Source organism: Mauremys reevesii, linkage group 11 (assembly GCF_016161935.1).
Source record: "Mauremys reevesii isolate NIE-2019 linkage group 11, ASM1616193v1, whole genome shotgun sequence".
NCBI lineage: Eukaryota > Metazoa > Chordata > Testudines > Geoemydidae > Mauremys > Mauremys reevesii.
Window position 1 is genome coordinate 6,364,122 of NC_052633.1, and position 23,777 is coordinate 6,387,898.

A 23,777-nucleotide genomic window follows, 5' to 3' on the forward strand; every position below is an offset into this window, starting at 1 on the left:
GTAAGGAGATATATATACACATACAGAGAACATGAAAAGGTGGGAGTTGCCCTACCAACTCTAAGAGGCTAATTAATTAAGATGAGCAATTATCAGCAGGAGAAAAAAAAACATTCGTAGTGATAATCAAGATAGACTCATAGACTTTAAGGTCAGAAGGGACCATTATGATCATCTGGACTGACCTCCTGCACAATGCAGGCCACAGAATCTTATCCATCCACTTCTATAACAAACCCCTAACCTATGTCTGAGTTACTGAAGTCTTCAAATTGTGGTTTGAAGACCTCAAGCTGCAGAGAATCCTCCAGCAAGTGACCAATGCCCCACGCTGCAGAGGAAGGCGAAAAACCTCCAGGGCCTCTTCCAATCTGCCCTGGAGGAAAATTCCTTCCCGACTCCAAATATGGCGATCAGTTAAACCCTGAGCATGTGGGCAAGACTCACCTGCCAGCACCCAGAGGGCCCATTTCAGACAGTTTGACAAGAAGGTATGAGGATACTTAACATGGGGAAATAGATTCAATGTGTGTAACGGCTCAGCCATTCTCAGTGTCTCCAAACAAGCCTAAATTGATGGTATCTAGTTTGCATATTCAAGGTCAGCAGTTTCTTGTTGGAGTCTGTTTTTGAAGCTTTTCTGTTGCAAGATTGTCACCTTTAAGTCTGTTACTGAGTGACTAGAGAGGTTGAAGTGTTCTCCTACTGGTTTTTGAATGTTATGATTCCTGATGTCTGATTTGTGTCCATTTATTCTTTTGCTTAGAGACTGTCCAGTTTGGCCAATGTACATGGCAGAGGGGCATTGCTGGCACATGATGGCATATATCACATTGGTAGATGTGCAGGTGAACGAGCCCCTGATGGCGTGGCTGATGTGATTAGGTCCTGTGATGATGTCACTTGAATAGATATGTGGACAGAATTGGCATTGGGCTTTGTTGCAAGAATAGGTTCCTGGGTTAGTGTTTTTGTTCTGTGGTGTGTGGTTGCTGGTGATAAAGGAGGGTAATATAATTAAATTTTTTATTAATACAATTATGAGATGCTCCATTATCTTGTCTGGTATCAATGTCAGATGGACAGTCCTATAATTACTTTTCATCTCTTTTTAAACCTTCTAAGTATTGACACAGGACTATTTTTCTTCCATTCTTCTGGAGTTTTCCCAGTGTTCCAAGACCCATTGAGAATCAACTGTAATGGTCCAGCAGCTCCTCAGCCAATTCTTTTAAAACTCCTGAATGCAAGTTATCTGGACCTGCTGATTTTAAATATGTCTAACTTTAGTAGCTACTGTTTAACATCCTCATGAGTTTTTAGTGGAATGTAGAGAGTGTCAGTATCATCATCATGATATTACTATCATCTTGCCTCTTCCCCAGGTACAGAACAGAAGTATTCACTGAACACTTTTGCCTTTTCTGTATTATCACTGATAATTCTATCCTAGTATTTGAGCAATACCATTGTTAGGATTCTTTATGTTAATATATTTACAAGAAAACCCTTCTATTTTCCTTAACTCTGCTGGGCATAGATTTCCCCTTCTGTCCCTTTGCTTCTCTTATGAATTTTCTACCATTCCCAGCTGCTGACTTATATTCTTTCCTGTCCACTTCCCTTTCCTCCCTTTGGTATCTATTTCTTTTTTATGGTGTGGGTTTGGGATTCCTGCTGGGGTTCCATGTCCTGTATCAGCCTCTGGTGTGTGATAAATGTGAAGAGCTGGCTGTATTTTAAAGAATCCTTATTGAGGTTGCAAGAACAAACAATGCCGATATGTAGAAAGAATAGTAAATATGGCAGGCGACCAGCTTGGTTTAACAGTGAAATCCTTACTGATCTTAAACACAAAAAAGAAGCTTACAAGAAGTGGAAGATTGGACAAATGTCTTGGGAGGAGTATAAAAGTATTGCTCAGACATGCAGGAGTGAAATCAGGAAGGCCAAATCACACTTGGAGTTGCAGATAGCAAGGGATGTTAAGAGTAACAAGAAGGGTTTCTACAGGTATGTTAGCAACAAGAAGGTCAGGGAAAGTGTGGGCTCCTTACTGAATGGGGGAAGCAACCTAGTGACAGAGAATGTGGAAAAAGCTAATGTACTTAATGCTTTTTTTGCCTCTGTCTTTACGAACAAGGTCAGCTCCCAGACTACTGCACGGGGCAATGCAGTATGGGGAGGAGGTGACCAGCCCTCTGTGGAGAAAGAAGTGGTTCGGGACTATTTAGAAAAGCTGGATGAGCACAAGTCCATGGGGCCAGATTCACTGCATCCGAGGGTGCTAAAGGAGTTGGCGGATGTGATTGCAGAGCCACTGGCCATTATCTTTGAAAACTCATGGCGATTGGGGGAGGTCCCGAATGACTGGAAAAAAGCTAATGTAGTGCCCATCTTTAAAAAAGGGAAATAGGAGGATCCGCGGAATTACAGGCCAGTCAGCCTCACCTTAATCCCTGGAAAAATCATGGAGCAGGTCCTCAAGGAATCAATTTTGAAGCACTTAGAGGAGAGGAAAGTGCTCAGGAACAGTCAGCATGGATTCACCAAGGGCAAGTGATGCCTGACTAACCTAATTGCCTTCTAAGATGAGATAACTGTCTCTGTGGATGAGGGGAAAGCAGTGGATGTGTTATTCCTTGATTTTAGCAAAGCTTTTGATACGGTCTCCCACAGTATTCTTGCCAGCAAGTTAAAGAAGTATGGGCTGGATGAATGGACTATAAGGTGGATAGAAAGCTGGCTAGATTGTTGGCTCAATAGGTAGTGATCAATGGCTCTATGTCTAGTTGGCAGACGGTATCAAGCAGAGTTCCCCAAGGGTCGGTTCTGGGGCCGGTTTTGTTCAATATCTTCATTAACGATCTGGAGGATGGTGTGGACTGCACCGTCAGCAAGTTTGCAGATAACACTAAACTGGGAGGAATGGTAGATATGCCGGAGGCTAGAGATAGGATACAGAGGGACCTAGACAAATAAGAGGATTGGGCCAAAAGAAATCTGATGAGGTTCAATGAGGACAAGTGCATAGTCCTGCACTTAGGACGGAAGAATCCCATGCACTGCTACAGACTAGGGACTGAGTGGCTAGGCAGCAGTTCTGTAGAAAAGGACCTAGGGATTACAATGGACGGGAAGCTGGATATGAGTCAACAGTGTGCCCTTGTTGCCAAGAAGGCTAATGGCATTTTAGGCTTTATAAGTAGGAACATTGCCAGCAGATCGAGGGACGTGATCATTCCCCTCTATTCAGCACTGGTGAGGCCTCATCTGGAGTACTGTGTCCAGTTTTGGGCCCCACACTACAAGAAGGATGTGGAAAAATTGGAAAGAGTCCAGTGGAGGGCAACGAAAATGATTAGGGGGCTGGAGCATATGACTTATGAGAAGAGGTTGAGGGAACTGTAGAAGAGAAGAATGAGGGGGGATTTGATAGCTGCTTTCAACTACCTGAAAGGGGGTTCCAAAGAGGATGGATCTAGGCCAGGGGTAGGCAACCTATGGCACACATGCTGAAGGCGGCACACGAGCTGATTTTCAGTGGCACTCACACTGCCCGGGTCCTGGCCACCGGTCCAGGGAGCTCTGCATTTTAATTTAATTTTAAATGAAGCTTCTTAAACATTTTGAAAACTTTATTTACTTTCCTTACAACGATAGTTTAGTTCTATATTATAGGCTTTTAGAGAGAGACCTTCATTAAAATGTATTACTGGCACGCGAAACCTTAAATTAGAGTGAATAAATGAAGACTCGGCACACCACTTCTGAAAGGTTGCCGACCCCGTTCTAGACTGTTCTCATTGGTACCAGATGACAGAACAAGGAGTAATGGTCTCAAATTGCAGTGGGGGAGGTTTAGGTTAGATATTAGGAAAAACTTTTTCACTAGGAGGGTGGTGAAGCACTGGAATGGGTTACCTAGGGAGGTGGTGGAATCTCCTTCCTTAGAGGTTTTTAAGATCAGGCTTGACAAAGCCCTGGCTGGGATGAATTAGTTGGGGATTGGTCTTGCTTTGAGCAGGGGGTTGGACTAGATGACCTCCTGAGGTCCCTTCCAACCCTGAGATTCTGTAATTCTATGATTCTAAGACCCTTGCTTCCTGTGTGTGCTGGCAGGGACAAAGGGCTCTCTCTTACTCCCCTCACCCTTTTGGCTGCTCTGAGTGGGAAAGGGAGGGACTCTGCTACCGTGTCTCTTCCAGAGCATTCATTTTACTGGTCCTACTGTCCTGTGAATAATGGTGTTGTCACTGAGTGTGCGACTCTTGTTTTTTCAGGGGCTGGTGACCTTTGAGGAGCTGGCTGTGTACTTCACGGAGGGGGAATGGGCTCTGCTAAACCCTGCTCAGAGAGCCCTCTACAGGGAGGTCATGCAGGAGAACTATGCCACTGTGGCCTCACTGGGTAAGGATTCCTGTCCCCTGGTTATTAAAAGCTGTGGGGTCCCTACAGAACCCAAGTAGTAATAACTCTAGGCCTTTATTCAGCCTGTAATTTTTGACAGGTTTCCATGCCCCGCTTTTTGCTTCATGTCGTTCCTCGGTGTCATTTCTGGACATGTGTGTATTTGTTGGCCATTTTGAAAAATACATGATTTATTAAATTTAGTTTAATTTATACTTGGATGCATTAAAACTAATGAATAAGTAGAGCTTTCACCTCTTTCTCATTTGGAGGGGAATCTGTGCAGCTGGTACAATTCTAGATACAGTCCAGTAAAGAGGGGAACTACTTGGTGCATGGACAGCGTGACAGTCAGATGAGCCCATCTTTTGATAGGCGAGCATAGGAGGTGCCTCTCAGGAGTCCATGGGTGAAAGGGAAACGGAGCAGTGGGAGGGGAGGGGAAGAGGAGTAGAGATTGCTGGGGTGCCAGCAGGTGGGGAGGGCTGAGAGCAGTGGGAGGAAGGGCACTCAGGAAGGGGGCAGGGTGGGTCAGTAGGAAGAGGTTTTGGGGTTCTGGAGCTGTGGGGGATCTCAGCCCTTTCACACGTGGATTGGTTGGTGGTGCCCTAGCTCCAGCCACTGCTTCAAGCTGTGGGTCAGTTGGGGACGCATGGCCCTGTCTGCAGCTCCCAGCTCCAGTCCCGCCGCAAGCTGTCACAAGCTGTGGGTTGGTTGGGGGCGCACGGCCTGGGCTCCGGCCCCCTCGCAAGCTGCGGATCAGTCGGGGGCACATGGCCCCGGCTCCAGCCCCTGCTACAGGGAGAGGGTCTCAGGGCTGGGGCAAGGGGTTGGGGCACGGGAGAGTGTTCGGAGTGCTGACTCCAGGAGGGAGTTTAGGTGTGGGAGGGGACTCGGCTGGGGGTTGGGGTATGGGAGAGGGTGCGGGCTCTGGGCAGGGCTTACCTCAGGCAGCTCCCTGGAAGAGGTGACATCTCCCTCTGAGTCCTAGGTGAAGGCGCAGCCAGGCGGCTGTGCGTGCTGCCTTGCCTGCAGGTGCTGCCCCCGCACGCTTATGGCCTGGGCAGCACACAGAGCCCCCCTGGCCATCCCTGCACCTAGGACCCAGAGGGAGCTGTCCCCACTTCCAGGGAGCTGTGCAGAGCCAGGTAGGGAGCCTGTGTCAATGGGACGCCTGGCAAGCAACCCTACAATATTGGGACAAATAGTGTCCTGATAGTACATCAGTCGGGACGCAGGACAAAGAAATACTGGGCCATCTGGTCACCCTAGGAGTGTGGGTTTACAGAATTCTGTTGTGGGGTGGGGACTTCTGGTCAGGGAGCAAGAAGGAAGTTACCGAAATATGATGTTTGTGGGTGGAGAATGGATGGGCCCTACAAAGGGATCCTAGATGAGCACTGCGGGGGTGGAATGGGGGAGCAGGAAAGTGTGTGGGTAACCCGCAGTGCAAACGCAGTCGTTACAGGCAAACGGCGGGAGAGCACACATCCACCCAGAAGACCTACTTGGTAGGAGATGGGGAGAAACGGGGGGACAGGTAGAGCCCCGCAAATCCACGGATGCGGATATCTGTGGACTGTTTTTGTGGATAGTGGAGCAGCTGCGGATACAACCGTGCATGGCTCTAAATAAGGGGGTGGGTTATTTCTTTATTACCTCTGAGGGAAATCCCGTGGGGAGTGTGAAAGCAACACCTCTTGACTCTGGTCTACTCTTCTGCCCGTCTAGTCCTCCTGCCGCTGTGCGCAGCCTCTGACTGTCTCCTTTCTCCAGCTCTTGCTCAGGCTTGCGCCCCCCAAATCTGCCCCTTGTGCTGAGGGATGGGGGCAAGAGAAGCTCAGCGTACAGGCAGCAGCAGCTCTGCCTTTCTCCTGGGTGGGTGCACCCCCTCTGCACGTGTTCTTGGGGCTGCCCCAGAGTGTGGAGCCTCCTTCCTCCCACCCTCTCAGCACAAGCGCTGCCACGGCTGCCTGCAGGCTCTGGACCCTGCAGCCAGTCAGCCGGGGCTCCCCTGGGTGGCACACGGCAGCAGCAGACAGGACTCCCAGAAGGACCTCCTTGAGCCTGACTCGTCTGTAGTCCTGCGATGGTGCACACCCGCCAAGCAGTTAGCCTCCTGTAGACATCAGCCTCCTGCAGACCTGTATTTGCCTTTAGTTTTTAAAGTTGCTCCCTCTTGGGGATGCAGAACTTGAGGGGTATGGTGTCTATGTATGTGGTGGAGGAGGGTGGTATTACCCAAATATGCAACATCCTCACTCCCAACTCTTTGAAATCCTCCTGTCTGTTATTGTCTGGCTTGGGAGCTCCGTTTCTGACATTTAACTCTTTCTTTAGTGTGGACAGAGGAAATGAACCCAAGCCTGCCCTCCACCGAGCTACATTTCACATTTAGAAAGTCCTTCACTTATTTATTTAAAGACACTTTTCTGCATTTACCTCCTCGAGACCCCACACCACTCCTTACCCCCAGTCTCTGCCTTCATGCTGCCTCTTCCCTGCAAGATCCCGCCTCCCACTCACTCATCTCCTCTCCCTTCCTCTCCCCTCCTCCCCCGACAGCTTGCTGGTGCGGATGCAGATAGAGGTAAAAGACAGCTAGCGGGTTGCGGGTTGATCCTGGCAGATGCGGATCGGATACGGATCCACATTTTTGTATCCGTGCAGGGCTCTAGGGACAGGATTGTTACCACAGAGAGGAAGCAGCTTGAAGACAGGTGAATACACAGGCCCTGGAGAAAGCTGTCTCTGCAGTATGGGTAACACATGTAGCTGAGACCCAAGAAACAGATAAAACCATGCAAAGAGTGTGATTTGCAGCTGAGAGAAACAGAGGAGACTTGATAGGGGCGCTCCAGGAGAAGGATCAGTTGCTCCAGAAGGTGCACCAGCTAAAGGGGGATGTGGAAGCAATGAAGCACGTAATCTGGTGGAGGCACAGCTTGTAGACCTCACTGGGGGTTGGAGCAAGGTTTTGGAAGGGGATGGCCTATGTACTGGGGCTTCCTCCCCATCCCTTGTAAGGCAAAGGAGAGAACCTAATTTATGTGCTGCACCTGAGAGGTGATTAACTGATTGCCCGCTGGCCAGAGGAGGGGGACCAGGGTGGGAGGCATTTCTTGGCGGAGAGGAGAGAAGCAGGTAGGGCTGGAGATGGAATATTTTCTGACCCTAAAATTAATTCACTTTGGAAAGTGAAGGAAAGCCTAGTAGGGAGAGAAAATGGATCCAAGATAGAAAAGAAAACTAAAGTAGAAGCAGAATCAGATGATGATACCAGTAAGAAGCAAACTGAGGAAGTAACTAACCTGAACTGTTATAACTAAGATCCCTCACCAAAGCAATGAGAGCAGGTGACGTTAACCCTGTGAAAGTAGCTGACTGGGTTACAAGATGTGGATCTTGTAGCTGAATGTAAAAACAAAGAGCAGGTCAATAAACTGCTAAAAACTGCAATGCTAGGGAAAGTTTAAAATAAGTTGCCAGTTACGAAAGTAGGTACCTGGAGCGAAGGGGGGTGATGTATAGGGTACCATTGGAACTGAGCAGTGATGAGAGAAGGAAAAGCGTGTGAGAGGACAGAGTGTTAGGAAGTCAACGCCTGTCATCACGTTCGGGGCAGTTCACACTAGTGGGGTGTTATGTCACCGCTAATCCTGCAACCGCGGGTGCCTCCTAATGCTTTGCTGCTGTAGCTCCCAACCTGGGCTGCTGATAGCCAGCCTACCAGCATGCAGGTCACACCCTGAGTCTGTGTGTGTGCACTAGACAGCCCTGGTTCAGCAGTTCTGACCCCAGCAGCCTGTCTACAGCCTCACAGCCCTCTCTGGCTTCTATCAGCCTTGGTTGCAATGATGAAAGTGAGGATTGCTGGGAATTCAATAGATGAAGTATAGCACAACCTCTTGAGAACTCCACATGCTATTTGAGTTAAAATGTGGGTGTAGAAGTTGAAAGGAAAAGTTAAATGCAGTCAAAACGTTTAGTCCTGGGAAAATTAGTTATGGATAAAAAGTCACATGTCCAAAGGTGGATTTAGATTTATTTTATAAATTCAAGGGGAGAAAAGAGATGGTAGGTGTGACCTATGTGCCTGGAGTAGCCCTTACTGAAAACACCAAGATCAGGGCAGGTTGCAAAATGGAGAGTAGATACTCCCAAGACTCATGGGTAACACTGAAGCTAAATCTCCCAACCACAAATTGTGTAGCCTGATCTATAGATTATGAATAAAAATTCCCCCAGTTATCACTTTGGGGATTGACAGGTTCTTGTCCCAAGATCCGGTCCTGTATTATTAAAATGATTATATAGTTGGGAACCCCGATGTGCAACACTCACACTATAGGAACTTTTTTATATTTACAAATAAATAATACATTAATACATTTAGCAAAGTCACACACTCTAACTCAGTAAGGTAGATAGAGATAATACAGAAAGTATATTTGAACATCCATACTCACACCATCCCTTGCAGAACAACCTGAAATGTTAGCCCTTATCTTCCTCATCACCGTCACCTTCCTTATCTTCACCAGTGGCCATCATCCTGGCCCCCTCGCAAGGGCTACATCTCTCTCCCCTACTGTCCTGGGATGTCACTTTTATAATACGTTATTCTGATGTTACTATGTCTAATGCATATTCAATAGGGGTTTCTCCCCTCTTCCTTATTTGTAGTTTCTCCTCTTACCAATGTTCAAGTGTCTTTCTTCTATAGGTTAGTGTATTAATGATTTCACCCCAGTATCATATATGTCAATTCATTGCCATGACACTTTTGCAGTCAGATGTTCCGTCCAAAACCTTCCAGAAGCTGGTGTCAGTTCACATTCTGTGGTTGGCTGATGTCATTATGGACAAAATTCCACCCCCTACACTCTTCTTCCAGTTCCCCAAAACTTACGAGTTACGTAAGTTTATCTATACCGAAGTTCATAGGCCTCAAGCCTCATGCTAACTGCTGAAGCCAGTGTCTTACAGGATACAAGCCTGTAGGTCCTTGCATTACTGCTGAATATAATAAAGCAGAATATAATGCAAAGCAGTGAATATAATAGAGGTAAGCTGGCCCACTGGACTACAACTGTGCTTCTGATCCTTCACACAGGTTATCGAAAAGCTGAAAAAAGAAATCACATGGCTTCCTTTATTGCATTCTAGATCTCTGGCTCCCAATCAGCACCTAGGTCCAGGACAGTGAGAAGTTAGGGCTGGTCTACACTGGGGGGGTATCGATCTAAGGTACGCAACTTCAGCTACGTGAATAGCGTAGCTGAAGTCGAAGTATCTTAGATCGATTTACCTCAGGTCCTCATGGCATGGGATTGACGTCCGCGGCTCCCCATGTCGACTCCGCTACCGCCGCTCGCTCCGGTGGAGTTCCAGAGTTGACGGGAGAGCGTTCGGGGATCGATACATCGTGTCTAGATGAGACGCGATATATCGATCCCCGAAAAATCGATCGCAGTCTGGACGTACCCTTATTTAAAAAACTCTGCTCACATATACAAAATGTTCTTCTGACCCAAGGGGTCAACCATGTTACCAGGTCAGTATAAGTTTGGCTCTTACCCAAAATACCACGCTTCCAGCCAGTCCTTTAGTGTTTAAAACTACAGGTTTACTATAAAGACAAAGAACAAGAAGAGAGATGTTAAATGGTAAAGCAGTTACGTACATATAAAGACTTGAAAGTCCATATATCAGGTTCTTAGCAGGAGTGACGAGTTTTCTGGCTTGAGAATCCCTCCGGAATACATCCACAGCTTGGATGGGTCATTCAGCCCTAAATTCAGAGCTTCATTGTAGAAAAGTCACTCTAGAGGTAGGAAGACAAAAGGAAGAAGATGTAGTTGCCTTTTATATAATTTTGCCATGTGGCTTGTACTTCCTTTGTCCCTAAACACAAGCTTCATAGCACATGGCATGGAAAAGCCTTAGAGTTCTCTGTCTATAGGCATGCCCCTACAAGTCCTGCTGAGTCGTAAGGTGTACACCGGCTCCTTTCAAGGGCTGGGCAGTGCTGAGGCCAATCTATCTGGGGGTGTCACCCAGAAATACAGCACATGCTTGGAAATACAGATATACTCCACATACCTATAACTCATAATACAAAGGTGACATAAACAAGATTATCATACCCGGCAAATTATAACATTTTTGCAGATACCTCATACGGCATATCTGGTCAGATTCCTTGCAGTTTTGTAACATTGGTATCAACAATATCATAAAGTGTCCCACATATTCCATACAGTGTCACAGTAGCTATTAAAGATTAAATGTACCAATACATAGACAAAAAGTGGAGTCAGTTTTGTCAAATATATACAGATGGGTCCAAACAAGAAAAAACAGAAGTAGTAGAGGTAAAATATTGTACACTAAAAATTGGAATTAGTATATCTAGAAGAATATCTGATTTTGCAGCTGTCATGACAGTCAAAGTAGTAGCAATAATACGAGCATTAAATTGGATCTGGGATAGATGCCCAACAACGGTAGTAATTTTTTTTTACTCAGTCTCAGGCCTTATGGTGATAAAAAAGGATGTCTCAGTATGTAGAAGTGATTTAATCAATGAAATTATATTTCTAAGAACAAAGTAGAGATGGGGATACATGTAGCGTTAGCTTGGATGCTGCAGCATATCGGGATAACAGGAAATGAAATGGCAGATAAATTAGAAATGAAAGCCTAGTACAGAAAAATACAACAAAGAGGAATGTCAAAAATTTTGGATTAAGAAAAGAAGAGAGAGAAGAATTTTTGAATTGTGCCCTAGAGTTGATCATAAGGACGTACATCAGGGCCTGGTTAGGAAAAATGAAACGATTTTGTTTAGAGTACTAACTGGCCACTGTGGCATAAACAAAAGTCTTTTTAGAGTAAATAGACACAAAGATGGATTACGTGAGCTCTGTAAGGTGGAAGAAACAATCAATCACCTTTTATGGGTCTGTAAGGACTTTGATAAAGAAAGGGATTTCAGTGTCAGCAGCAGACGTATCGCTCAGTCTCCAGGTTGGAACTTTCAGAGATGGGCCTTGTTGTAGATCTGCTCCTGGCTGTGTTGTGCCGTTTGCAGCTTTTCCCTTGCAAGTGCCCCCTGGGTCTTCAGTTTCTTTCTAGACTGTATAACATACCGCACTACATTGGTTGTTCTGGAGTTCTGCCCTTCCCATGCCCCCTACTGCTCCAGTTAAGTTCAGGTGAAAAGTCATTTGCCCATGAGGGTGGTCCTTCTCCTGGATCTTTGGCCTCCAATGGATCCATCTCCTCATGGCACTCCCTCTTGACCACCATGGCCATCTCCTGTCCTCCTGGTTCTTCTAGTCCAGCTCTAGCCCCTCTACAGATGCTCCAGGCCATCCCTGGACATCCTCCCTGAAAAACTTCCAGTCATGCCGAAGTATGACCAGAGAGGCCAGGTCTTTGGCCACTCTGGCCTGCACTGTCTCAGTGTGGTCTTGCAGAGTCAGTTGCACTTGTCTAATTGGACAGGGTTGCATGTCCCCGTGGATACTCTGGAGCAGGGGTAGGCAACCTATGGCACGGGTGCCGAAGGCGGCACGCGAGCTGATTTTCAGTGGCACTCACACTGCCCGGTTCCTGGCCAACGGTCCGGGGGACTCTGCATTTTAATTTAATTTTAAATAAAGCTTCTTAAACATTTTAAAAACCTTATTTACTTTACATACAACAATAGTTTAGTTATATATTATAGAAAGAGACCTTTTAAAAATGTTAATACATATGACTGGCATGTGAAACCTTAAATTAGAGTGAATAAATGAAGACTCGGCACAGCACTTCTGAAAGGTTGCCGACCCCTGCACTGGAGGAGGACCATGCACCTAGATTCTCCTCCTGACTCCACCAACCACTCCCTGACTAAGGTCTGGCTGCAGACAGAGTCTTTCAATCCTTTTATGTTTACTCCATTCACTAGCAAGGGGACTAATGTTTTTGCCGTGCCCCTTTTTTGAGTCCAGTGATCCACTATCCAGGCCTGCCCATAATTATAGTCCATGAATGGGCAGTCCCACCTGAAATGGCCTGGCTGCTCATATGCAAAACAGCCCCCATGAGATAAAGAGGTTTTGCATTAATTCTCCTGAGTAGCATGGCCCCTTCTGCTTGACCCAAATGTCTCCTGGCTAGCTGAGGGTGGGCTTCCAGTCTCCTCTATTGGCCTTTGTATCCCCCTCTACTAGGATTCAGTACCCAAATCCCCCTGGATAGCGTCAGTGAGCTTTGGGCTCAGGGGTACTTGAGGCCCCAGAGGTGCACCAGTCTGACTTTTGGCATTTCAGCTTTGGACCAAAGGGACATCAGGTAGTTCTCCACCATGGCAATGGCCTCTGCCGAGGTCTCTGGTGAGTGTCTCATCACCCACTCAAGCTTCCCCCCAGAGTTCAAAAGACCAGACCCTGTGGAGTCTTCTGGTTGGGAGAAGGCATGGCCTGGGGGCCTTACCAGAGTGGTTCCATCCCAGGTTCAACCTTCCATGTGGCTCTTCAGGAGAAGGACCTGTTTTCCCTTAACTTGTTCCCTCTCCCCCATTTCTCTGGACTTCTGAGCATCTTCTAACCTGCTCCTCCAGCCGAAGCATGCTCCACAGGCCAGGGGGCAGGGCTGCCTGTACCCAGTCGTGTCCTTTAACCCCCTCAGGCCCAGTGTGCGGATTGTGTACGCCATCGCAGTTAAATACAATAGTATCAAGATATACCTGTGTTTATCATATCTGTCTGCCATTACATTGTTCACTCTGCTCGTGTATTCTAATTCCTTCCATCACCCGGTGTGTGTCCTGTTTACAATATGGATTGTAAATTCCTCAGGGCATGGAGAATTTATTACTCTGTATTTATACAATGCCTAGAACAACGAGGGCCCATTTTTATTGACCCTTAGGCATTAATGTAATGAACATGATTAATAATAATAACTGTCCTGCTGCTTGGACCCCAGGAAGTTGGCCTCGGGATGCTTAAAAATGAGCTGAGGGTAAAATCATGGAATTCTCTTTATGACAAGTATCCTTCAAATTCAGCTGATCTTCTTCATTTTTATTCTCTTATGCAGGGTTTCCAGTTTCCAAACCTGATGTGATCTCCCAGCTGGAACGAGGGGAAGAGCTGTGGATCCAAGATGTCCAGGGCTCTGAAGAAAGAGAGCTCCAGAAAGGTGCCCAGATAGGTGAGACATCTGTTAAACCAACTGAGAAACTGTCCACGAATGAAGGAAATGTTTGGGATTCTCTACAAAGATCTTATGAGCTCTCCTAATTCAGAATTGTTCCCAGCAGGTGTGGCATCCTCATGGCAGATGTCACTCATGATTTACCACCTCTCCTGACTGACATCTGGCTGTAGCTCCCACCCCAATCTTCCTTCCCCCTGAGTGGGATGTAGACTCACAAATGATCCTCTATTCTCTGTCCTCCAGGGAAGGGCTTTGGGAAGGGCGGGGAGAGGGTACAAATCAAATCCTGTTTGTTTGATCTCTCCAGCACTTATTTTGGTTTGTTCCCAGCTTTTCCCATTCCTCTCACTGAGGTTTCCTCTCTCCACAGCACAGGGAGTGACCTATGTCTGGATTCTCTCTCTATCCTTCCAGGAGATGGGATGCTGAGTGAGAACGAGGAGAAGAGTCCCCACCAGGAAGATGCTGAGCAAGTAGAACGACATGGGACATTTGCAGGAAGATCCAAAGGGAAAGTTTCTTGGAGTTGTGCAGAGGCAGAAGCCTGTGAGAGTCAGCATAGGCCAGAGAAAAGCTTCTGTAGCGGCTCAGACGTTATTAGACGTGAAAGAATGAACATGGGAGAGAGACCCTACACATGCCTTGAGTGTGGAAAAAGTTTTAGTCAAAGCTCAAACCTCATCACACATCAGAGAATCCACACAGGAGAGCGACCCTATATGTGCTCTGAGTGCGGGAACAGCTTCAACTCCGCTCTCACCTCATCACACATCTGAGAGTGCACACAGGAGAGCGACCCTATACATGCCTTCAGTGCGGGAAAAGCTTCTGCCAGAGGTCACAGCTCACCACACATCAGAGAATCCACACGGGAGAGCGACCGTACACATGCTCTGAGTGTGGGAAAAGCTTCAAACACAAGTCACACATGTTGGCACATCAAAGAATCCACACTGGGGAGACACCCTACACATGCTCTGAGTGTGGGAAAAGGTTTAGTGGGAGCTCAACATTCAGCATACATCAGAGAATCCACACAGGCGAGAGACCCTACTCGTGCTCTGAGTGTGGGAAAAGCTTTTGTTGGAGCTCAGCTTTTATAAAACATAAGAAGATCCACACAGGTGAGTAATGCCACAAATGTCTTGTCTAGGGCTCACCAAAGATTTTTTGTAAAATACATTAGCTAATTCCCACAGTTTGTACCATTTTCTTCAGTGTGGTGTGGCAAACCCAGGACAAATGGCTACAAAAGGAGGGGTAGTAATTAGTCCCAGGGAGTTAAAAGGCCTCTCCCTATCCACTGAGGAGAGATAGCCATGAGGAAATAAGGTTCAGCTGGAAAAGGAGTTACCAGGTAACTAATTAGGTTCAGCTGGCCCCAATTGCTGGAGACATATTTAAACCCTCCCTGGCGTGGAAGCAGGGGGGAGAGTGAGAGAAGCAGAGAAGCTGCCAGCAAATTAGGTGCAGCAAGGTTCCGAACCCTTCCAGCAAGGAAGACTGCGCCCTGTCCCCAGAAGGGGAGAAAACCAGCACAAGGGACTGACTAAGGTAAGGATCAGCCAGACCCTGCGCTACCTGGAAGGATTTGCTTTGCCCAAGCTGGTGTCTCCAAGGCTTAAAAGGACTGAGCTTGCTGAGGAGAAGCAGGTACTTTGCCACAGTGGTTTTTCAGCTCCATGTAAGTTGCCGGCCTCTGTCTTTTCCATCTCCCCACCTCCCCCTGATTTGGGGTGAATCTCATCATCCTTCATCAACTCTTTTCTCTTATACAGGTCTGTCGCATCGTATGCACATTTAACATGCGTGATTTCAGCTTTGCACAGTCGGGAGAAAAAAAAACAAAAAAATGGGCAATTCCACCAGCGTGAGACAGGAATCTGCTGTTCCCACTAAAATATTTTTTTGGGAGGACTTGACAGCAATAGCATGTCTTTAGGCCTGTGATAATGTTCTCCCCTATAATAACTGTGGAGGGTTGGCAAAAAAAAAAAAAGTTTAAATAATGTGTCTGCCCCGGAGTGAGTGTGAGATGGGAGAAGCGAATCTGCTGTTCCCACTACAGTACTCAGTCCCCCTGTACCTCTCATACTGTGTGCATCTCGCCGCGCTGAGTGAGACTCTACTGTGCCTTTACTGTTTAAAGAGACAGTATGTATTTTTCAAACTGTACAACATGGCTCCTAAACACAAGGCACCTACTTCATCTGATGCTCAACCAAAGAAACAGCGATGTGTTCCAATGCTGGAGGAAAAATTGGCTGTGTTGGACTTATTGAGAGATGGTATGTCCACCGCCAATGTGGCGTGTAAATACGGCCGCAACGAATCTAGCATCCGTGCCATCAAGATTCGAGAGACGGAAATTTGTCAAGCCGTGGCATAGAGTCATAGAATCTTAGGGTTGGAAGGGACCTCAGGAGGTCATCTAGTCCAAACCCCTGCTCAAAGCAGGACCAATCCCCAAGCAGAATTTTACCCCAGTTCCCTAAATGGCCTCACAACCCTGGGTTTAGCAGGCCAATGCCCAAACCACTGAGCTATCCCTCCCTAAATATATGGAGATATACCTATCTCAGAGAACTGGAAGGGACCCTGAAAAGTCATCAAGTCCAGCCCTCTGCCTTCACTAGCAGGACCAGATCCCTAAATGGCCCCCTCAAGGATTAGAACTCACAATCCTGGGTTTAGTAGGTCAATGCTCAAACCACTGAGCGATCCTTCCCATCAAGTAACTGTTAAGATAATGAGCCAGGTGCGTGATAAGACTTTAGTGAAGACTGAAAAGGCATTAAACTTATGGCTGGAAGACATGAACTGTAAACGTGTGCCTATCAATGGCAACATGTTGCGAGAAAAGGCTCTTAGCATCCATGCGCTGTTCAAACCTCCCGCTGAAGAGGGACAACCTTCCGATGAGAAGGAATTCAAAGCCAGCCAAGGTTGGCTTAACGGTTTTAGGAACTGCTTCAACCTCAAAAACTACTGGTGAAGCTGCATCTGCCAATGAGGACTCAGCAAAAGCCTATCCCGAACAATTAAAGAAGATCATAGAGGAAAGAGGCTATCTTCCAGAACAAGTTTTTAATGCTGACGAGACTGGGCTCTTCTGGAAAAAAAATGCCCACCCGCACTTACATTTTGAAATCAGAAAGACAAGCCCCTGGCTTCAAAGCAGCTAAAGACCGTGTGACTGTGTTGCTTTGTGGGAATGCAGCTGGACATTTAATAAAGCCGGGCTTGCTCTACAGGGCTGCAAATCCCCGTGCCCTAAAAGGCAAGAACAAAAATCTCCTGCCTGTGTTCTGCAATCAGATAAAAAGGCTTGGGTGATGGCAGCATTATTTCTGGATTGGTTCCATAAGTGTTTCATTCTGGAGGTCAAGCAGTACCTTGAAGAAAAAGGACTTGACTTTAAAGTGTTGCTGATTGTAGATAATGCTCCTAGCCACCCTGCGGCACTCCGGCTTGCGCATAACGACGTTGAAGTCGTCTTTCTCCCCCGCAATACCACCTCCATCCTCCAACCTCTCGACCAAGGCGTCATTAGCTGTTTCAAGGCCACGTACACGAGGCTTACATTCTCACAGATCCTTACCGCTATGGATACTGATCCCAATGTTAATGTGATGGAGTGTTGGAAGTCCTTCAACATTGCTGATTGCATCTCTTATATTAAATAAACAATGGATGCAATCAAGCCTGAAACAGTCAATGCATGTTGGCGAAACCTATGGGAAGACTGTGTGAGTGATTTTAAGGGTTTCCCGACCATTGATAAAGAAGTGCAACTCATTGTTCAGGTGGCCAGGCAAGTGGGTAGTGATGGCTTCATCGACATCCTCGAGGAAGAAATTGAGGAATTAATTGAGGGCCATAGAGAAACATTGACTAACGAAGTGTTAGAGGAACTGATAAAATTGTCTACAGAAGACGAAGATGATGTCGAACAGGAAGAGTAAGCAACTTGGAATCTTCATAAATTTTCTGAAGTGTTCCAAGCAGCGAAACACTTGAATGATTTAATTTCTGAATATGATCCCTCTATGGAACAAAACCTCAAAATCACACGTAGTATTACGGATGATTTAGGCTGTACCAAGAAATGTTTGAGGAGCTCAAAAGACAATAGCGACAGTTGCCAATTACTATGTTTTTAAAGAAAAAACAACCAGCAGCAGCAGAGCCTACACAATCAACTTCTCGAGCTGAACCAGAGCCAACCACTTCATCTACGACTCGCTCTCCATCACCGAAGCCTGGCCCATTGTCTCCTGGATCGACATCAAGCCCTGACGACTCAATAATAGTGTTGTAAGAGGAAGACTAATCATTGGAGTGTGTACAGTACAAGACTAGCAAGAATATCAGGATGACTGGTGACTGTTCAGGTTTACAGTACTGTACTGTACTGTTTTCATTTTTTATTCGTCTGTCTCTCTTATGTTATTAAAAATACTGTAAAATTATATTTTGCATATGTAGTCTATTATATACTGTACTGTACATCGCTGTATACAATACATAGTACTGTACAGGATTGTATAGACAAAATTGTACTTTATGGGTGATTTAAGAGATTTTCAAGGGTCATTTTGACTCTACGCAGTTTTCGCTTTACGCGCTGACAGCAGAATGTAACCCCAGCGTAAGATGCGACAGACCTGTATCTCCTGTGAGTGTCCCCTTCCTGCCAGAAATATCCATCAGCGCCAGGTTGGGGAGATGGGGTGAACTTAACTAGCTACACTGAGGTAAAAACGACCCGTGTCTTGTGTCAACTGGGATTGTGCATGGCTCATTTTAGCAATCTTGTTGTAACAACACAACTACGTTAGCAGTACAGATATAACCTGGGTACAGTGACTGGGATTAGCTTTCCCCTTGGGCCTGAGCTCACCTCCCTCATTTCCTCTAGTCTAGACAAACCCCGGGCATCACATTGATACCATTCCCCCATTAGAAAGTGATTGTTAGTCACCGAGTTCCCCTTGGGGGACAGATTGTCTCAATCCCACTTGTTCTCACCTTGCTCAGGCTTGTGCTGGACAGAAGGGGGGAGAGATAGCTCAGTGGTTTGAGCATTGGCCTGCTAAACCCAGGGTTGTGAGTTCAATCCTTGAGGGGGCCACTTAGGGGTCTGGGGCAAAAATTGGTCCTGCTAGTGAAGGCAGGGGGCTGGACTCAATGACCTTTCAAGGTCCCTTCCAGTTCTAGGAGATTGGTATATCTCCAATTATTATTAAGTATTTTTTCTACCATTTTCCTTATTTAAAATAGATTGAAATAGAACAAGAGCAGGAGCAGGGCAGGAAAAATGTGTCATTTCAGCCTCTGTGACACCCGAAGGAGATGGAATGAGTCAAAGGGATTCCCTCCTTCCCCATCAGTGTCACAATCCCCCCTCGCCCCAGCAGCATTAGCTTCTGTGTAAGGCACAATAGCGTTTATCCCCCCCGTGTTCTACCCCTGCACCTCCCGAAGTGTCACATGATGCTGTGTTCTGTGTGCTCCCTGTGCTTAGACGTCACACTCTGAACCTAAATCAGACTCCTTGGGGCTAAAGATGAAAGTTTCACAGACCCGGAAGGGGAATTTGAATGGATCCCAAACACAGAATAGTAATTCTGTGCTTTCATCTCTGCTTCCATCTCTTGGCAAAGCTGCTTCTGGCCTTTTTCCTGCTGAACTGGGATTGTTTGCAGATGAGAAGTTTGGCTGCTTTTCCCCCTTGTGATGAAACTAAATCTTTTGTAAATAACATGACTCAATAATAATGAGGTGGCACAGAGCAAAGGAAAATTGAATGGATCAGAGGCGAACGCAATGGGAGAATCTGTTTTGATTTATCAGATATAAGCTGCTCTGGAATTTATTTTTATATGAAAATGAAAGTGTCTTCCACCCCTCTGTGTTGTGTGTTTTTCTCTCTGTCCTGAAGGTGGTTTGGTCTCATAAATTGATATTACCTTTGTTTGACAGAATGTACCTCAGATTTATTGGGGACTTTGAGACAAATGACCGTTTGCTAAAATGACAATATTTTATTTTATCTGTGTCTTTTCCCCACCCCTGTATGGTGACTGGAGGAAATTCAAGTGCAGTTCAGTAACTGGGAAAGAATACTGCAAACTATTGGGCATGCTCCCAAGGAAACAAACCATTTTAAAATTTGTACTCTGAAACAGTGAAGAAAGGCATACTGCAAATTGTGCAATGAACTGAAGTAACTGGACATGTTCACACTTGTTGTGGGTACATTATGAATAAAAAACAAGAGAGAGTCAATAACTAGGCTTAATCAATTGATTAATCAATGATTATTAGTCAAAGACTAATACAGTTTAATACAGAAAGGAAGAATACCTACATTACCAGTCCCTGTGGAAGACACGATTACAGTGCTCACAATGTCTGAGAGATTCTGTGCTTTATACCTAACGGGGGGAGTTTCACAATTTTCCCTACATCACTTTATCTAATATATCTTTCTTCTCTATTTTCTATGACATGTTTTTCATAGACAGTAATTGCTACACCTTCCATGTAGGGGATACGTTGTAAGTTTGAACATGACATATATTTTATATTTTCAGAGGGGTAGCCATGTTAGTCTGGATCTGTAAAAGCAGCAAAGAGTTCTGTGGCACCTTATAGACTAACAGACGTATTGGAGCATGAGCTTTCGTGGGTGAAGTGGGCATTCACCCACGAAAGCTCATGCTCCAATATGTCTGTTAGTCTATAAGGTGCCACAGGACCCCTTGCTGATTTTATATTTTGACGGTCATGCAGATATTAAACAAAAGCAAGACTTTGTTTTAAATAGCGCAGGCATAGCATTACCTATTTTTCTGCTGTTTGTGCCTAGCCCTGAAATTACAATACTTCAGCTATCTCTTTTTGTAATGTAAATAAAAAAGCATTTTGGAAGGTCTTAAAATGAGGACAATTCAAGAAACAGTGATATCATATACAGTAAATGTTAATGTTGTATATACTATTAATATTGGCTAACAGTATTGACGTTACAGTCTTTCTCTCACCTAACTTCATCTATATTTTAGTAGCCTGGTATAGCACAACACCTAGAAGCTGTTGTACTTAAGTGTATTTTATAAGCTTCTTGTATCTTAGCCCTGGTCTACACTATGAGTTTAGGTCTAATTTAGTAGCATTAGATCGATTTAATCCTGCACCCATCCACACGACAAAGCCATTTTTGTTGACTTAAAGGGGTTTTAAAATCAATTTCTGTACTCCCCGACGAGGGGATTAGCTCTGAAATTGACATCACCGGGTCAAATTTGGGGGTAGTGTGGATGCAATTCAATGGTATTGGCCTCCGGGAGCTATCCCAGAGTGCTCCATTGTGACCGCTCTGGACAGCACTGTCAACTCCGATGCACTGGCCAAGTAGACAGGAAAAGCCCCGCGAGCTTTTGAATTTCATTTCCTGTTTGGCCAGTGTGGCAAGCTGATCAGCACAGGTGACCATGCGGAGCTCATCAGCACAGGTGACCATGGAGTCCCAGAATCACAAAAGAACTCCTGCATGGACCAAATGGGAGGTACTGGATCTGATCGCTGTATGGGGAGATGAATCCATGCTATCAGAATTCTGTTCCAAAAGTTGAAATGCCAAAATATTTGAAAAAAATCTCCAACAGCATGAAGGACAGAGGCTATAACAGGGACCCACAAACAGTGCCACGTGAAACTTAAGGAGCTCAGGCAAGCCTACCAAAAAACCAAAGAGGCAAACGGCTGCTCTGGGTCAGACCTCCCAGACATGCCACTTCTATGATGAGCTGCATGCAGTTCTAGGGAGTGTCCCTACAACTACCCCGTCCCTGTACATGGACTCCTGCAAGGAAGTCTCGTGCAACAGGGATGAGGATTTTGGGGACAAGGAAGATGATGAGGAGGAGGCACAGCAGGCAAGTGGAGAAACCGTTCTTCCCAACAGCCAGGGACTGTTTATCACCCTGGAGACATTACCCTCCCAACCCAGGCTCCCAGACCTTGAAGGTGGAGAAGGCACCTCTGGTGAGTGTACCTTTGTCAATATAATACATGGTTTAAAAGCAAGCATGTTTAATGATTTGTTTTCCCTGAAGACGTGGGATGTATTTGCGGCCAGTAAAGCTACTGGAATGCAGTCAAGCAACATCCATTCTTTATCTCTTTGTGTTATCCTCAGCAGAATGATATCATTCATGGTCACCTGGTTGAAATAGGGGAATTTTATTAAGGGGACATTCAGAGGTGTCTGTTCCTGCTGGGCTGTGTGCCTGTGGCTGAAAAGAAATCATCCCCGCTGTTAGCCACGCGGTGGGGGGAGGGGTGAAGTGATCATCCCAGAGAATTGGGTGTGAGGGGAGTTAACCCCAAAACCGCCCCCTCTCCTTTTAAATGGGCAACCAATTTTAAATGGTCAACCCAACTCTCCCTTTTTTTCCTCCCACAGCTGCAAATGTTTCAATGCTCCCCCTATCATCTCCGTCCCAGAGGCTAGTGCAGATAAGAAGGCAAAAAAACCACACTCACGATGAAATGTTCTCTGAGCTTATGCAGTCCTCCCGCACTGAAAGAGCCCAGCAGAATGCGTGGAGGCAGACAATGTCAGAGTCGAGGAAAGCACAAAATGAATGCAAGGACAGATGGCTGGAGCAAGAGGAGCAGTGGCAGCAGCGTGATGAGAGGAGGCAGGATGCAGTGGTGAGGCTACTGGAGGATCAAACTGATATGCTCCGGTGTATGGTTGAGCTGCAGAAAAGGCAGCAGAAGCAGAGACTGCCGCTTCAGCCCCCGTGTAACCAACCGCCCTCCTCCCCAAGTTCCAAAGCCTCCTCACCCAGACACCCAAGAACACGGGGAGGGGGGCTCTAGGCACCCAACCATTCCACCCCAGAGGACTGCCCAAGCAACAGAAGGCTGGCATTCAGTAAGATTTGAAGTGAAGTGTGGCCTTGTCCTTCCCTGCTCCACCACCCCACCTGGTGCTTCCCTCCTCCCCCACCCCTCCCAGGCTGGCTTGGCAGTTATTCCCCTATTTATGTGATGAAGTAATAAAGAATGCATGAATTTGAAACAACAATGACTTTATTGCCTCTGCAAGCGGTGGTCGAAGGGGGGAGGGGAGGGCGGTTGATTTACAGGGAAGTAGAGTGAACCAAGGGGACGGGTTTTCATCAAGAAGAAACAAACGGAACTTTCACACCGTTGCCTGGCCAGTCATGAAACTGGTTTTCAAAGCTTCTCTGATGTGCAGCGCACCCTGGTGTGCTCTTCTAACCACCCTGGTGTCTGGCTGCACATAATCAGTGGCCAGGCAATTTGCCTCAGCCTCCCACCCTGCCATAAACGTCTCCCCCTTACTCTCACAGATATTGTGGAGCACACAGCAAGCAGTAATAATGATGGGAATATTGGTTTCGCTGAGGTCTAACCGGGTCAGTAAACTGCGTCAGCGCACTTTTACATGTCCAAATGCCCAATCTACCACCATTCTGCACTTGCTCAGCCTATAGTTGAACAGCTCCTGACTACCGTCCAGAGTGCCTGTGTATGGCTTCATGAGCCATGGCTTTAAGGGGTAGGCTCGGTCACCAAGGATAACTATAGGCATTTCAATATCCCCAATGTTTATTTTCTGGTCTGGAAAGTAAGTCCCTTGCTGCAGTCGTTCAGACAGACCAGAGTTCCTGAAGATGTGAGTGTCATGTACCTTTTCCAGCCATCCCATGCTGATGTTGGTGAAACGTCCCTTGAAATGTACCCCTTTCAGTTTATGTATTGGCTCTCTTGTCCTCCGGTGCCAAGATAGGGATGTGCGTTCCGTCTATCGCCCCACCACGGTTAGGCAATCCCATAGCAGCAAAGCCATCTACTATGACCTGCACATTTCCCAGAGTCACTACCTTTGATACAGCAGCTCAGTTATTGCGTTGGCTACTTGGATCACAGCAGCCCCCACAGTATATCTGCCCACTCCAAATTGATTCCCAACTGACCGGTTGCTGTCTGGCATTGCAAGCTTCCAGAGGGCTATTGCCACTCACTTGTGAACTGTGAGGGCTGCTCTCATCTTGGTATTCTTGAGCTTCAGGGCAGGGGAAAGCAAGTCACAACATTCCATGCTTGCG

General features: G+C 46.3%; 1 protein-coding gene across 9 annotated transcripts in view; it reads left to right on the forward strand.

The window, feature by feature from the left end:
• LOC120374870 (zinc finger protein 256-like) overlaps positions 1-23,777 on the forward strand; it is a 35,059-nt gene that overhangs the window by 5,375 nt on the left and 5,907 nt on the right. Inside the window, exons 1-3 of one of the 9 annotated variants that reach the window (XM_039495257.1) lie at positions 4,122-4,410; positions 13,507-13,620; positions 13,997-14,558. In XM_039495257.1, the coding sequence (XP_039351191.1) occupies positions 4,245-4,410; positions 13,507-13,620; positions 13,997-14,055 (339 nt within the window). In that variant the 5' untranslated portion in view covers positions 4,122-4,244 and the 3' untranslated portion in view covers positions 14,056-14,558. Of the gene's footprint in view, positions 1-4,121; positions 4,411-7,111; positions 7,131-7,194; positions 7,296-13,506; positions 13,621-13,996; positions 14,751-23,777 lie in introns of those variants that run through there. The other 8 variants (XM_039495255.1, XM_039495256.1, XM_039495249.1 and 5 more) reach the window with 8 other exon arrangements.